Below are 15,473 nucleotides of genomic sequence, written 5' to 3' on the forward strand. Positions count from 1 at the left end.
CCAGAAGAACTGCGGGAACGTCTCCAAGATGCTTGAAGAAACCTTCCTGCAAAGCTACCTGAAAAACTATGCGCAAGTGTACCTGGACAAAAGCCGCTTTAAACGCAAAGGGTCGTTATTTGAATTAGTTAACAGAAGTTAAATCATAAATTCAATTTGTGATTTTATTTTTGAAAGCATTCTCACTTTACAGCATTTGAACACAAGTGCCAGTACTCTTCACATTATTGTAGCTTTGCAGGAAGGTTTCTTCAAGCATCTTGGAGACGTTCCCGCAGTTCTTCTGGGTGTACAGCTGATAAATACCCCTAGGCAGGAGTATTGTTGGCATAGCTCCACGATCCTTTCCTCTATTGCATAAGTCCACCTAGCAGCACCAATACCATTGTCTCTCTCTCGTTTCGCCATGTTTGAAAGCTGTGTACGGAAGAGCTTCTGTGCTCCTATTGGTCAACGTCACCGATCTCGTCACTGAACTCGTTGTGGAGGACCGAAACAACATCAAACATGCTAGTCTTTCTGTGGAGACATCGCGTCGGTTGTCGTCCGCTATACGAGATGAAACTGCGTGAAACTGTGATTGATTCTTGCGTCCACGACACCCCACGTCAAACAGATCGTGCCAAAATCGAGGCTGATATCGTGCAGTGTGAACCCGGCATAAGTGATATCCAAGCATTTTGGCCAAATAAACACCAACAATTCAACTATTCTAAGATGAAGGCCAGTGGGCCGATACGCGCTGGTGTTTTAATGCTTTAGCCCTCTAAAACAATAAGGGCTTCTTAACTTCTGCATCCTACTGAGTGCCTGGACCTGGATCTTTTTTCCAACTCTCTTTTATGAACATTTTGGCCAAATGTTTACCTTTCTTTGAGTGACTGGATCATGCTGGTCATCTCCAAGACATGTTGGATCGCGATTACACCTGTAGCTGCCACTGTTCTCTTGTAATGGGACCACCTGAGAGGACTGTTAATACCAGATGTGAATGCGCTCATCCTTGGATGATATTCTGCGTTTCCATCTGTTCTCATAATCAGGGAACACTCGGTATTGCAGCGTATGCTTTAGCAATACCAAAAGCAAGTGTCATGAATGTTTGTGCGCTGCTGCTGAACTGCCAAACAGCTGCTTTTGCATCTGTTTCTCCATGCCGTCATCATCACCTTTCCTTCCAGCTTGGTAAAATATTGAAACTAAGAAATCAAAAAGAGAGACTAGAACGATGGTATACCTTCCTACACCAGCCTATTTTCCAATAGAGAAACTCAGACTTGATTCACTGTAGCTCAGAGATGATTAATACAGGGACTTTCTGTGCTATGGTCACAATACTTTGGGCATCAATGCAAACAAGATTATTTTTCAGACTCTGTGACATAGTTAACTGTGATGGATGTAATAGCGTAATGACAGAATGTATACACACCCTCATGTCATTTCAAACTAAGGGAACACAATGAGAGAAAACAACTTGCATTTTCATTAACTGAAAAATTGATGGAATTACGCTTTTAAGTTTTTACTCATACTTAAGATTACTTTTAGGTTATTAAATTCTAGCTCACATCTCAGTCTAAACTAATGACTATGACCACTTAAAATTAAAGTAGTTTAATGTTTAATATGACCACATAAGTTTAATAGTAGATTATTTAATTGTTAAGTGTTTTTGTCACTCAAAAGCATTGTCATTCTTCACAAAAGGCGTTTAATATGGACGTATTGATAAGACATAGGAAGTCATATCCACCCAACACACTTGTTTCCTACTGATGATAAACCATTGCCATTTACACTCCATGAGCTCTCTACTGGTGACTTTTTTTAAAACCGGATATACATCCTAACCACACGCAGACAGTAAGGGATGTCAATTTACAGGAATATTAATAATCGATTTTCATTCAAATTAACGATCAATCAATCTTATAATCTTAAAATTGTTAATACTTCAAAGTGGCTGCAATGGTACATGCATCCTTACCGAACCGAACTTAAAAGCGAAGTGAAAAGATGCCCAACTCAATGTTAGCGGTAATACCAGTGTGAAAATGTCCTCCCTGTGACATCCTTAAAGGGATACTCCACTTTTTTTGGAAATAGGCTCATTTTACAACCCCCCCAGAGTTAAACAGTTGAGCTTTACCGTTTTCGAATCCATTCAGCTGATCTCCGGGTCTGGCGGTACCACTTTTAGCATAGCTTAGCATAGATCATTGAATCGGACAGGACCATTAGCATCTCTCTCAAAAAAATGACCAAAGAGTTTCGATATTTTTCCTATTTAAAACTTGACTCTTCTGTGGTTACATCGTGTACTAAGACCGACGGAAAATGTAAAATTGTGATTTTCTAGGCTGATATGGCTAGGAACTATACTCTCATTCCTGCGTAATAATCAAGAAACTTTGCTGCCGTACCATGGGTCCAGCAGGCGTAATGATATGACGCAGCGCCTGAAAATAGTCCCCAGCTCGGTCACTTCCAACGTGACCGGGACTAAGTTTGTGTAGTTTCAGCCGGCAAGCAGGTTGTCACGTTGGTTATGTTGACGGAAGTTAGCCTATTTTCAGGTTGTAAAAAAGTTGTAAAATGAGCCTATTTCCAAAAAAGTGGAGTATCCCTTTAATATGGGTAAAGATTATCTAGCACATGACAAGCTATTTTACATGTGCCGAATCTAAACATACTGAAGAAAACTACCAACTGGCACTGGAATAATTTGAGAACAGCAGATTTTCTGCAAATATGCCTCTGTTGTAGAGCATTCACAGATTATACTGATTGGATGGTGCTGCTCAAGAGTGAATACAGAGCCCTTATTATTCACCTGCTGTACAGATGACCTGCTTTTGGGTCTTTATCTGGACATTCCAGGTCATGTTCTCAATTAGTCAAGTCACCTTCATTTATATAGCGCTTTTAACAATATAGATTGTTTCAAAGCAGCTTTACTGTGATAATAGGAAATTACAGTAGCAGAGATTGTTTTGGCTTTACAGCAGCTCTAGGATAAAGTTGTTGTCCAGCTAAAGTTAGTTTTGTTTGATTGATTTGTTCCCGTGGAAGTGTTCCCGGTTCCGGCTGACCTAATCTATGCAGCCTAACATTGAATTATAGAGGTCTATAATGTGTTACGTGTATGCTAGGTCAAAGAGATGTGTTTTTAGTCTAGATTTGAACTGACAGATTCATGTGTCTGCTTCCCGGACAAAGTTTTGGTGCTAAATAGGAAAGTGATCTACCGCCAGCTGTCGATTTTGGTATTCTAGGTATTTAGAGAGGACAAAACTACAAATGTGTGATACTTTTAATCATTTTTGCAAAGTATTTATACAAGGCAAGTGAAATAAATTGTCAAAACAAATTTATCTAAAAATATACATCATGCATGTTCGCTAATTACCATAAAACTATTTAGTAATTAATTTTAAAAATAATATATATATATAATTTTTTATTGATTTATTTATTTATTAAAAGAATAATACAATTTTATAATTACAATTATTTTATTTTTTGAAATATTCTTCTTATTTAATCCTTTTCAGGCTTGAATATGAATGGATATAAGAAAATGTCAGTAATGTGCTGCAAAAATAAGACCAAAATAGAAGAATGCATTAAAATTTTTTTTTTTTTTTGTACACGTAGCTCATTTATGTTAATATTATTACTCCAAATGTCTTCAAATTAATGAAATCTATTTCAAGGAGTGTTCAAATTGTATTCAATATATATTTGAACATTCAAATTGTAGCATGCATATCTTTAAATATAATTGTTTTTATCTCGGATCCCTGTGTTTAGAGGATAATGTAAGTAAAAAGTGGCACAGCTTTACCCCACTGACCCCAAAATAATATTTTACATACTTTAAGCTTGCTTGCTCTCTGTTTCCCCAGCTCGATAAAACTATCGATATAGACGAGCGGCGTCTGATCCGGACAGCGATTCGGGAGCTGCGGCGCTGTGAGATTGAAGAAATGGAGGCAGCGCTAACCAGTAAGCGCTTCAGACGTGCCCATCAGCACAGACATGAGGACAAAGAAAACCAGTGCTGGTATGAAGAGATTTTATTAATATAATCTGAAATGCAAAAATATGTTGTATAAAATCCAATGAAAAGTTTTGCGAATTACATTTTGAATCTGAACTTGTTTGCTTGTATTTGCAGTCCTGATTTGACAGCTTCTTTAGACATGCTATCGGGGAAGATTCAGGCTATACATGACATTGAAGAACTTACCAGACTGGTAAGGACATGTGTAAAGAGATAAAGTGTTTGTTGATGATTCTCTTGTGTTGTTCCTGTCAACATTAGGGGCGTTTCTGGAGATGGTTGATAAGTGTATTTGCCCTGGATGGAATGTTGTTTTAAGTTTAAGTTTAAAACTTTTAAGTTCTTTGTTGGTGTAAAACAAAAGGCTGCAATGAGCCCAATCCAAATGAAGTCCCATTGGTTTAGGTTAAACTTTTATTGTTCTATGTATAAAAGGTATATTGTTCCTGATTAAAGCAATTAATGGAAATTGACTAAAGTATAAATTCTGTGAATCTGTGAACGCTGTCAAATAACACATGCAAATTGCATACAGTTCTCTGTATGATGGGGTGTTTTCAGTGAAATGTAAATGTACTCTTACTTTCAGTAATGCCCCAATTAGATGCTGGCCTGTAAGATGGTATATACCTGGGGTGTTCGATTAAAGTTCCTAGAGGTCCGGTCTCTATTAGAGCTGCACGATTAATCGTTAAAAGATTGTGATCTTTCTATTCAAACACCCACTTGATCTCATTCATAAATAACAACGATTCGCCTGTGTATTAAAACTTGGGCTGCCCTCGACTAAAGATTTTTCTAGTCGACTAGTAGTCGTTCATTTAAGCGATTAGTCGACTAATCGCACGTTTTTATTAATAAGACATAAATCATAATAATGAGCATATAGGCCTAATCAGCGCTCAAATGCATGCATAAAGTTTGGCACAGTGCACCGGCAAACCTAATGATTATGAGTGTGTCGTGAAAAAACAGGAGGAGACGGTCTAAACATTTTAATAATTTGTTGATAATGTTTTCTGTGTTCTTGGCTGCAGAGATTAAGTCACAATGCTGACTCGTCATCTCGTCATCATACGGATTACATAATCTGAGAATATTTATTTTCCAATTGAATTGGTTTATTTATAAAAGTAGACATTTCAAGCTTTCTATAGGTATATTTCTCATGTCTGTGAGGCAAGTATACACTGAGTTTCGGTTCGGTTGTGACGTGACTGAGACCAAGACGGCAGAAAGCGCATCCTGACTGTTTTCATTATTTTACAAAAGCACAATGTTTTGTTGCTATTGTGAGTTTACAGAAATAAAAGTAGACCCTTTACAGGGACCGAAAATTACAGAAAAATCACGGGGTATTTTAAATGCAAGTGATCGCAGCGGTGCCTGTATGTCATGCAGTAAGCGCCCGCTCTCCACACAAACACTTGAATATATGCCTAATAATAGCGCACATTTATCGAGGTTAACATTAGATCGAGCGGACTTGTAAAGTTGCTACTACTTACATGTTTCAGGTGATAAGCCATAGTTGAGGTCGATGAATGTTTGGATTTTCTTCCGTTAAAGATCTGTCCGTCACGGACTGTGTGACTTCGCCACTTCATGTGGAGATTTTTTTCTGCAATTAAAGCAACACCAACGATTATTTTGTACCTTAAAATAATGTTTCCAAAATCGTTTCAGTGGTTCATCAAGTCGTAACAGGGTGAACGGCACTTCTGCATTCGCTTTGCGGCCCTCTATCGGCTATAACCGCACTATGCAAGTTTGCCAGATCGGGTAGCGGATCTGTAGTTCGAATGAGACATAAGAAACTACACATGTAACGACTTAATTTACGGCAAGCGTTATAATGTCATTATTTAGTTTTTCTTTGTTTCTGATGTCGCAATACATCATACTTTCATAAAATCATGCAACATACTCTACCTTGTCTGTGGACATTGTTATTTCCAAAGCCGGAGCTGGATAAACAAATAGCGTGCGTGCGACAGTAGGCCGCGGTAGGCTAAATTATTTACGACAGCGGTAATGGACAATTCCACTTCCAACCTGTAGGAGGACTGAAGAGGAAAAGTGCTTTGGTGTTGCTTTAATAAAATGTTGATCGACCAAACCTCTTCTAGTCGACTATTAGGGGGCAGCCCTTATTAAATCTGCAGTAGTTTATTTTCTTATTACAACATTAATGCCAGTATTTCTTGTACGTTTTTCTGCCCTGTTCTTTGCGGTAACAAAAATGCAGAAATTATTTAAATTTGGTAAATGTGTTAAACAGCTGAGAGTACTACACTTCATCAGTTCATCCAATCTGTATGAGACCAGTTGCATTGAATTGTTTGAATTCTGTGGAAATATACCAAGATTTTCTTTCTGTGGAATTCTGTGGGTGCACATTCTGTGTGGGTCTAAATATCAGTCACGTCAACCTAACTACCGTTTTTGTGTCTTGCCCTCTATTTTTCTTTCTTTCTTTCTTTCTTTCAAGTTACAAAGCACCAGTGTATATGAAGAGAGAAAACTCATCCGGGCAGCCATTCGCCGGCTGAGAGATGAGGAGATACGAGGTGAGATTGCATCTTAAAGGGCTGGAAAAATATCTCTATACGTCTGTCTGTGTGTGTGTGTCTATGTGTGTGTCTGTGTGTGTGTTTACATTCCCCCGTTCTCATTCTCATAGGAGCATTAGAGAAGGTTCAGACCGCTGGCCAAAGAACAGAGCGACGACAAAATCCTCAAAGCAGCTTTGACCTGCAGGTGAGTAAATGTGGCGTGGTGAATATCAGGAGCAGTAAATCTCAGGGATAACTAGGCTGAAGTTTGTGGCTTAATGTGGAATGAGGAGAGATCAATCTGTAGACGCTCAACTGGGGATTGTTTTGGCCGTTTCAAAAGTTCATGAATTCAATTATAGTGGGAAATAGGATTTAATAGGAACCTAAATTGGGTTAGGATTTTTTTGTGTATATATATATATATATATATATTTATTATTATATAATAATAATAATAATAATAAAAAAAAAAAAAAAAAAAATATATATATATATATTATAATAAAAATATATATTTTTATTTATTATTATTATTATTATTTATTTAATAATTTACACATGTAATCACAAAAATCCAAGTACATATATTGAAATGTTTTTAATGAATGTAATTGCATATCACTGTGCACTTCTTTATTGACATCTCAAGCTCAGATAAATGCACCTTTATTATAAGTTTGTTTAAAGAGGACTTGTTATGCTTTTTTCCATGTTTAACTTTCTTTAGTGTGTAGTGTTGCTGTTTCTGAAATCCCTGAAACATTCATTGTAGTCTTGAGTTTCTTCCGGGAACGAACACGTCACAATATTCCTCATTTAAATAATTAATATGCAGAATAAAGGGGCGGGGCCTGGTTGAGTTAGTTAGTAGTGTGTTGAAACTGGCGGTTATGGTAAAGGGCTGGACATTTCCCAAACACACTCGAAGCCCTCGACCAATCACAACACACTGCTCCAGCCGACCAATCAGAGCACAGTGTGCTTTTCAGAAGGAGGGGCTTCATAGAGACAGGAACTAAACAGAGCGTTACTGACAGACTGGGAAGAGAGGAGCTGCAACAATGGAGAATATGGGGAAAATAATCAACATTCAAAAAAACGATAATTACATTATTACAAAACATCTTTTTTTTTTTAATATGCAAATAGGTGTACTGAATATGTAAACAACCTTCTATCCTGTCTTTCTTTTTTTTGCTTTCACTTTCTTTTCATTCCAACTTCCTATGACACACACACACACACACACACACACACACATACCTTTGTCCTTCAATGACTTTAATGTGTTAACAACACAGATCTCTCCACCGACTGAAATGTGGAGAATGTTAAAAATGTGCTGCTTCCTTCACCTTAATCTGCCCTTGTCCCTCTCCACTCCTCATATTTATTTCATTTCTCTATCCTCAAGTTACTCCTCTTTCCATTGCTCTTTCTCAGGCATTATCTCAGCGAGACTTTTGAGTAAACATCAGCACGCTTACCTGTGTATCAGTTCATACTTGTCTGTAATATTACCCATATCCAACTGAATGCCTTGTACGCTGACTGAAAATAACAAGTAACCAAATGTGACGTGTTTTAGCAATGGGAAAGAAAGACACATCTGTATAAGGAGATCCAGTGTGATCATATCTTCACTTATAGGGTATCATATCTTCATAAGCAGCTTTTCAATGAGGAAAAAAGCCTGCTATGGTAATATGGCACAGGTTATTGTCATGTCACAGGATATGTAACAATGAGTTTGCCATCAACATTTGAAATTTAATGCAAAACTTCCCACCCATCTTCTTTCAGCTGATGCTCAGTTCAATGGCAAATAATATGCCGTTCACAAGATTCTTTTTACTCAGATCAAAATTACCCTTTAATCCAGTGTTCTTGTATAAGGCCCTGTTATTTTTGCATCTGTTGTTCTCTCAGTTCTTACAGTTTTTACATGAAAACAGAAGACACTTAAAAATAAAAATGTTAGTGTAGATGCAGATATTGTCAGATGTTTCTCTGCGTGTCACTATAAACTGAAGTGAAAAATAAAATGCGCATCTGTGCATCACAATGAGTCAAACTAGCTAAGTGGGACCGGTTGTCATTACTTAAGCTGTAATCATCACATGAATCACAGCAGTAGCAATCACAGTCTTGATTACTTATTCAATTAATTGTGCAGCCCTAAAACCTACGGAAGCCCTGAACCACAGCGATTTATTTTTATTTTTATAAAACATCCGTAAAAAAATATATAGCTAAAATTACGAGATCAAAGTCGACACATTTCGAGATCAAAGTTGAAACATTTCGAGATCAAAGTCGACACATTTCGAGATCAAAGTTGAAACATTTCAAGATCAAAGTCGACACATTTCGAGATCAAAGTCAACACATTTCGAGATCAAAGTCAACACATTTCGAGATCAAAGTCGACACATTTCGAGATCAAAGTCGACACATTTCGAGATCAAAGTTGAAACATTTCAAGATCAAAGTCGACATATTTAGAGATCAAAGTCGACACATTTCGAAATCAAAGTCGACACATTTCGAAATCAAAGTCGACACATTTCGAGATCAAAGTCGACACATTTCGAGATCAAAGTCGACACATTTCGAGATCAAAGTCGACACATTTCGAGATCAAAGTCGACACATTTCGAGATCAAAGTCGACACATTTCAAGATCAAAGTCGACACATTTCGAGATCAAAGTCGACACATTTCAAGATCAAAGTCGACATATTTCGAGATCAAAGTCAACACATTTCGAGATCAAAGTCGACACATTTCGAGATCAAAGTCGACACATTTCGAGATCAAAGTCGACACATTTCGAGATCAAAGTCGACACATTTCGAGAATAAAGTCTTCCATAGAAGTTGCGTGTGTGCTTGCCGTTGTTTCACATTGCCGCACAGGCATTCATAACGGTGCGCATCCACTGGCGCAGAGCGAGTGTTTCCAATTCATTACTCGTGTGTGTGTGTGTGTGTGTGTGTGTGTGTGTGTGTCTGTCTGTGTAAAGAAATGCGTTCGTGAATTCGAACTGCCTCGGACATGGATCTGCACAAATTAGTAGCTTTTTACTTTTATCTGGGCTTTCAACAAAAGGAAATTCTACAGGTGCTAATCTACCAACATGGCATTACCATTTGTTTTAGGACGTTACAAAATATACTGAGCCGGAATATACTTTACAGGCGAAAACACTTTTCAGACTGGATGGAGATATCCAGCTTTATGAATGAATGAGGCAAAAATAAAATAAAAATGTTAGTGTACATGCAGATATTGTCAGATGTTTCTCTGCGTGTCACTATAAACTGAAGTGAAACATAAAACACTCGTCTGTGCATCACAATGAGTCAAACGAGCTAATTGGGACCGGTTGTCATTACTGTAATCATCACATGAATCACAGCAGCAATCACAGTCTTGATTATTTATTCAATTAATCGTGCAGCCCTAAAACCTGTTTGACTCTCCTTGTGTTCACGCTGCTCCTTTTTATTATAATGAAAGTGGGGGAAATAAAGCAATCAGAATCATCATAGAAAGCAGTCCATGCACTGTATCCTAGAGAGGGCCGATCACATGACGTGTGTTCATTACGAGGAAGATTTAGATCTAGATTTATTTATGGAGAGAAGAGAAACAAATATCACCCTGTTCAGCCGTTCCTCCATCTACGCTGAGCTTTTAATGTTGTTGTGGAAAGGGTGAAGCCGATTGGTTGGTTATTGTCACATGACCTGCTGTGCACTTGCGAAGTTGAGATTTTTTTTAAACGAGCGCGTCACAAAGCAAGACCGTCTACATTTAAAATAACAAACTTGAGAACACAAAAGATGCGACGTGAATTCTTAGTTCTTCTGTAGATAAACAATAGCTTTAAGTGAGGAAATAGTGTTTTAACATAACATAATATAATAAAGCTAGCTTTGATTTAATATTTTTTGTATTTTCATACTTGAAAGAGAATAAAGATAACAGTAAAAAACTGATTTAATTACTTTTATTGGCCTTATCTTTCATATTTAACAGTGGCAATACAGTGCCACAAATGACAGATAAAATGTGTTCAAAAACCGTCCTGAATAGAAGAATGGCCTCTTGTTCAGTCTTGACATTTACATCTGCTTTGTATACAATGTTTTCCTTTTGTTCCCGAGTATGAATGTTTTTCCTGTGTGTTGTCTGAGTGATTCCCTCATGTTTTCCTTCTGTGACATGAGGTCTGTGCGTTTGTGCTTTCATGTTTTGTTTGCTTCGTTTTGTTATATCTCAGTTTGACATCTTTTCCTGTGTACAAACATTGGCTTTGGGAATCACGGGACTCCAGTGTGACGCTGATTTTGACTCTGGAGATTTCATATTATAGCATATGAAGTATATGTATATGAACATATATGAGCACATACATACAGTATATGAACTTTTAAATTATTATTAGATCTAGAGACTGTTTATAAAGCTCTGAATATGAAGTTGTTGTAATAAAAAATAGATTCCCTGAAATACAAATAATTATTTTGACAGTTCTAGATTTATTTTTATGACACATGAAGGTGCAAAGTTTGAATCTGAGGGTCCATGGCTGTGGTTTATCTTTTGACCTGCAATATAATGAGAGGCAAGAGACGTGAGTTAACCAGGATGGGTGGGATGTGGAGAGGAAGATAGTGGGAGTGGTCAGGAAGAAGGGGGAGTGGCCAGTGTGATTATGTGTGTGTGTGTGTGTGTGTGTGTGTACGGTAGCCGGAGCTCAGTGACTGAGTGCTGCGTTTTATGTGCCGTACACACGTGTGGACTGAGAGCTTCATACAGGAACTCCAGAAGAAGGTAAATGGCTCTTTCATGAAGGGTTTTATCATGTGTTACTGTAAATATTGTGCTGTTGCCATAAGTTTCCACTTCATTGTTTTATTAATATGGATTAAATGGCATACATTTTAATGAATTCACAGCATTCATAACATTTTAATTATGAACTACATTTTAAGTATGTATATATTTATATAATATATATATTCTTTTAAATGTGTGTGTGTGTGTATGTCACACACATATAATGTGTCACACACACACGTGGGGTTGGTAAGATTTCTGCTAATCAAGGGATCATTTATTTGATCAAAAACACAGTAAAATAGTAAAATATTTTTACAGTTGAAAATAGCAGTTTTTTATGGGAATATATTGTAAAATGTAATTTATTCCTGTGATCAAAGCTGCATTTTCAGCATCATTACTCCAGTCTTCAGTGTCACATGATCCTTCAGAAATCAGTCTAATATGATGATTTGATGCTCAAGAAACATTTATGATTATAATCAATGTTGAAAATAGATGTGCGGCTTAATATGTTTGTGGAAACCATGATCATTTTTTTTTTCAGTATTCTTGGATGAATAGAAAGTTTAAAAGAACAGCATTAATTTAAAAAAGAAATAATTTACTGTCACTTTTGATCAACTTAATTCATCCTTGCAAAAAAAAAGAAAAAAAAGATTGACCTCAAACATTCGAACTGTAGTGTCTATTATATGTATATGTATTATAAACATAGGAAGCTAAAATATTTAAATAAATCTAAAAATGCACAATGAAATTTCCCTCGAATTGTTTGAGCGAGACAAAGGGAAACGGACCTGTAGATGGGCAGTCAAGCTCCCAGTCTTTGTTGGATATTCAGTGAATGTGGTGTATGATCTCTTCATCTCATGTGTGTGTGTGTGTTTTGGAGCCAAAATGACGGGCCCTGCTACTGTATTTCACTCATCATGAGTTAAGGGTGTGTGTGGTTCACCAGACTTATCCAGACGCTCATGGAAAATGCTTCACACACACTAGATCTTATGAGCTTTGTGCGCTCAGCTACCTCAAAATTGGGCAATTTAGAAGATGTAAAGCTTTATGTGGCATTTGAGGAGAAATGTTTTTCATGCAAGAAGAGAGAAGCAGAGATCTTGTGAGAGTCTCAAGCCGCGTCTCCATTTCCCTGCAAATTGAAATTGCGAATTGAATATACGCCCAATGGAAACACGTCAATTTCGCAAAAACTCCTATTTATCGCAAAAGCGTTTTTACGCTCGCTTGAGGAGGTTTTTCAGGCAATTCGAAAAAGAAATATTTCGCAAAACTGCAATGGAAACAGTTTTTGCGCATTTACAGGTCACCTGACGTAGATGACGCGGTGTGTTTGGACAGAATACGAGACAGAGTTCTTTATTAAATTCATAAAAGACAGAAGAATTACAGGAATACTGGATTCTAAACCTCAAAGAACTGCCACAATCAAGACCTCGAAGCAGATATGAGGGAGAAACACCCAGAAACACCTCATATGTGCCTCTCACAAGTATAATAAGGGTCGTTCCTCACCATTAATGATTGGATAACACACATACGTCTCGATTTTTGGAATGACTTATCGTGAGAGGAAAAATTAAACCTGTCACGAAGGAGCGACCACATACACATGCATAGAGGCTTGAAATCAGTGTTCACTCAAAAATAAAAATCACTCGTAAGTTTTCTCACCCTTGTGTGACTTACAACATACAACATGACTGACTTTCGTCTGTGGAGGGAGAGTTGCATGAGCAACTTTTATTGTGCTTTTTTGTCCTTTAGGAGCTTGAAAGCCCCAGTCCCCATTTACTTTTATCATGGAAAAAGCTTATCACTGGGGCTTTCAAGCTCCTACAGGACAAAAAAGTACAATAAAGGTTGCTCATGCAACTCGGGCACTATAACCAAAGTGTGAGTGTGTAAGGAACAGGCTAAAAGTTAAGACCGCTTCAGTCACAGAATCTTTATTTTGGGGTGAAATGTCTCTTTAACGGCAACCTTTATCTGTACTTCAGAAAAAGCCATTTCTCATGTGTTTTCATGGCAAGCATCTTGTAATTATAGTGTGGAAAGATGGATGCGACTGCTGGCTAAGCAGTGTCTTATATCTGTTTTCTACCGACAGAAAAATTATGCTTTGCTGTTTGTTTGCAAGTAAAATCTCGCAGCTTTACTGCGGGACAAAATGGTAATTTGCATATGTTAGGTTTAAATGGTTCCCTCAAGACTTCAGCTGGGCTAAAACAAAGACGCACTCAGACACATGACCTCATGTAAGGCCTGATTATTTCTGTTTGTGTTGGGCTGCTGATTAACTGCGGTTTGCTCTTTATTGTACCATATAACTGTTAATCCTGTTACAATCACCGTTAAGCCAGAAAGACTTAAAGTCCACAGCGTTAAGCTAACAATAAACATCTTAGTCCCTTCAGCCTTCTTTACAACTTGCAGACAAACTCAAAGACTTAAAGGTTCAGTCTGGTTCACGTGTTTGAGGGAGTTATTTGTATTTGTTTATATTCTTATATATATATATTGCACTTGAACGAGCATCAGCTGCTTAAAATTGAAATTATCTGCTTTTGGAATCTCACGATTCGGTTAAAAAAATCAATTCTCAATTTTGAATTTTGAATCAGATTTCGGTTTGATGTATGCATAGATTTGATTTTAGATTTGATCCTTAATTTTGATTTTAATTTAAATTAATGTATTGTCCTCCTCATATACGAGGAAAAACCTGTGCCCCCAATTGATTGATATTAGTAATTAAACTCTAAATAAAGTTTTGTATAATAAATTCTTTTGTTCAGTGTCATGTTATTGTATTACTTAAATCAATTTATAATAGGCTAAATCTAAATATTTCATATTGAACTATTGTATTAATAATAAATGACACATCCTGCCATTTAAATGTTTTAGGATATTAGTAATACTAGTTTATTATGTTCCCCTGGTACAGTTTTGCCAAGTCTGTTTATTATATTGAGGCGAGTTTAGCTTTTTTTAATGATATCTGGCAACCCTTTCTGGAGCTTTAATGAAGTGAGGGACGAGTTCAGAAGAGAGTAGCCCCTGTTAGTGGAGTAATTTAGGTAGTTTAAACTGTACACAGCTTGTAACCGCAATATTATTGTACTTAAGCAAAGTGGAGACTGAGAGCGAGTCATTGAATCATTCATTCAAGAGATTCGTTCAAAAACGCTGAGTCATCCAGTAATGAATCAAGTGAAGTCTTTATGAGCGAGTCATTGAACACTTTCAGGAAAAAAAGGTACAAAAGCTGTCACTAGTCCAGAACCCTTTCAAAAGCTACACCTTTATACTCAAAGAGTGCATATCAGTACCTTAAAGGTACATATTGGTACCAAAAGTGTACAAATTAGTACATAAATGGTACATATGAGAACTTTTTTAAAGGGGTTGCCATCCCAGTGACAGCTTTTGTACCTTTTTTTCGGAGTGTGAATCATTCATTCAGTTTTTAAAAATCAATTAATTTAAATTAATTACATATATTTTTTAATATACTGTTTTGTATAGCTGATAAAACCAATATAAATAAACAAACCAATATATATCTATATCTATATCCAGAATTGTGCAGCTCTAACCAATTAGTTGTTCTGTCTTGCTTGGTAGAGCCCAAATCAATCCCAAATCGGTTCTGATGGTTGAATTTCTATTGAACTGCAATTTTGTGTGTTGGCCACATTTATCTTGCTCTCTGAGTCTGTATGATTTGGTCATTGAATAGGGCTTCAGAAGAAAATGAATCTGTTTGTTTATATTTTGCAGGGCGGGCAGGATAACATCAAGGCAGAAGAGCTCATCAGCCAATCAGAGAGAATTGAGAACCACAGAGAAGGCAAGTTAAATCACACAAAACATTCACTTTAATACAATCTGACAAAAGAGTTTAATCTTGCAAAAAAGAATAGAGACGCTCCACACCAAGGTGGACTACGGCTGTTCAGCGCCCGTAGAGA

The 15,473-nt window shown here is 36.9% G+C and overlaps 1 protein-coding gene across 8 annotated transcripts in view; it reads left to right on the forward strand.

Annotated features, from left to right (window-relative positions):
* The window catches only part of smtnb (smoothelin b), a 78,276-nt gene that overhangs the window by 13,676 nt on the left and 49,127 nt on the right, over positions 1–15,473 (forward strand). For 4 of the 8 annotated variants that reach the window (XM_084413681.1, XM_084413680.1, XM_084413679.1 and 1 more), the window contains exons 2-6: positions 3,912–4,069; positions 4,184–4,262; positions 6,561–6,639; positions 6,753–6,829; positions 15,283–15,352. In XM_084413681.1, coding sequence (XP_084269807.1) covers positions 3,912–4,069; positions 4,184–4,262; positions 6,561–6,639; positions 6,753–6,829; positions 15,283–15,352 — 463 coding nt within the window. Of the gene's footprint in view, positions 1–3,911; positions 4,070–4,183; positions 4,263–6,560; positions 6,640–6,752; positions 6,830–11,358; positions 11,470–15,282; positions 15,353–15,473 lie in introns of those variants that run through there. The other 4 variants (XM_084413683.1, XM_084413682.1, XM_084413684.1 and 1 more) reach the window with 2 other exon arrangements.

Source organism: Rutilus rutilus, assembly GCF_951802725.1.
Source record: "Rutilus rutilus genome assembly, chromosome: 7".
NCBI classification, from domain to species: domain Eukaryota; kingdom Metazoa; phylum Chordata; class Actinopteri; order Cypriniformes; family Leuciscidae; genus Rutilus; species Rutilus rutilus.